The following is a 312-nucleotide window of genomic DNA, read 5'->3' on the forward strand; positions in this document are numbered from 1 at the left end:
CAGGAAAGCCAACGTGAACCTGGCGTACCTGGGTGCCAAGCCGCGGATAATGCAGCCAGGTGAGGAAGCGGCTCAAAACGGCTTTTCTCGCGGCACCTCAAGTTTCTGAAGACAGTAAAACTTTAAAAAGCACACTGCTGTCCCGCACTTCGCTCACTGTTTGGCTGTGCTTTGGTTTTGTTAAACGCAGCGTGTGGTAACTTTGTAAGCTATTTCGTACAGGTGTCTTGCCTAAAACCCCAAAGCAATCAGAGGTGAAATACCCGCAGCTCCCCAGGCCGACTTGCAGAGCTCAGACACTTGGTTGGTTAT

The 312-nt window shown here is 51.0% G+C and overlaps 1 protein-coding gene across 1 annotated transcript in view; it reads left to right on the plus strand.

Moving 5' to 3' along the window:
* The window catches only part of LOC104500495 (RNA-binding protein 24), a gene marked incomplete at its 3' end in the record, with an annotated part of 7,791 nt that overhangs the window by 207 nt on the left and 7,272 nt on the right, over positions 1–312 (plus strand). The window contains exon 2 of the mRNA XM_010144149.1: positions 1–59. Within this exon, the coding sequence (XP_010142451.1) occupies positions 1–59 (59 nt within the window). The remainder of the gene's footprint in view (positions 60–312) is intronic.

Source organism: Buceros rhinoceros, unplaced genomic scaffold (assembly GCF_000710305.1).
Source record: "Buceros rhinoceros silvestris isolate BGI_N320 unplaced genomic scaffold, ASM71030v1 scaffold19619, whole genome shotgun sequence".
In the NCBI taxonomy this organism is placed as follows: Eukaryota; Metazoa; Chordata; class Aves; order Bucerotiformes; family Bucerotidae; genus Buceros; species Buceros rhinoceros.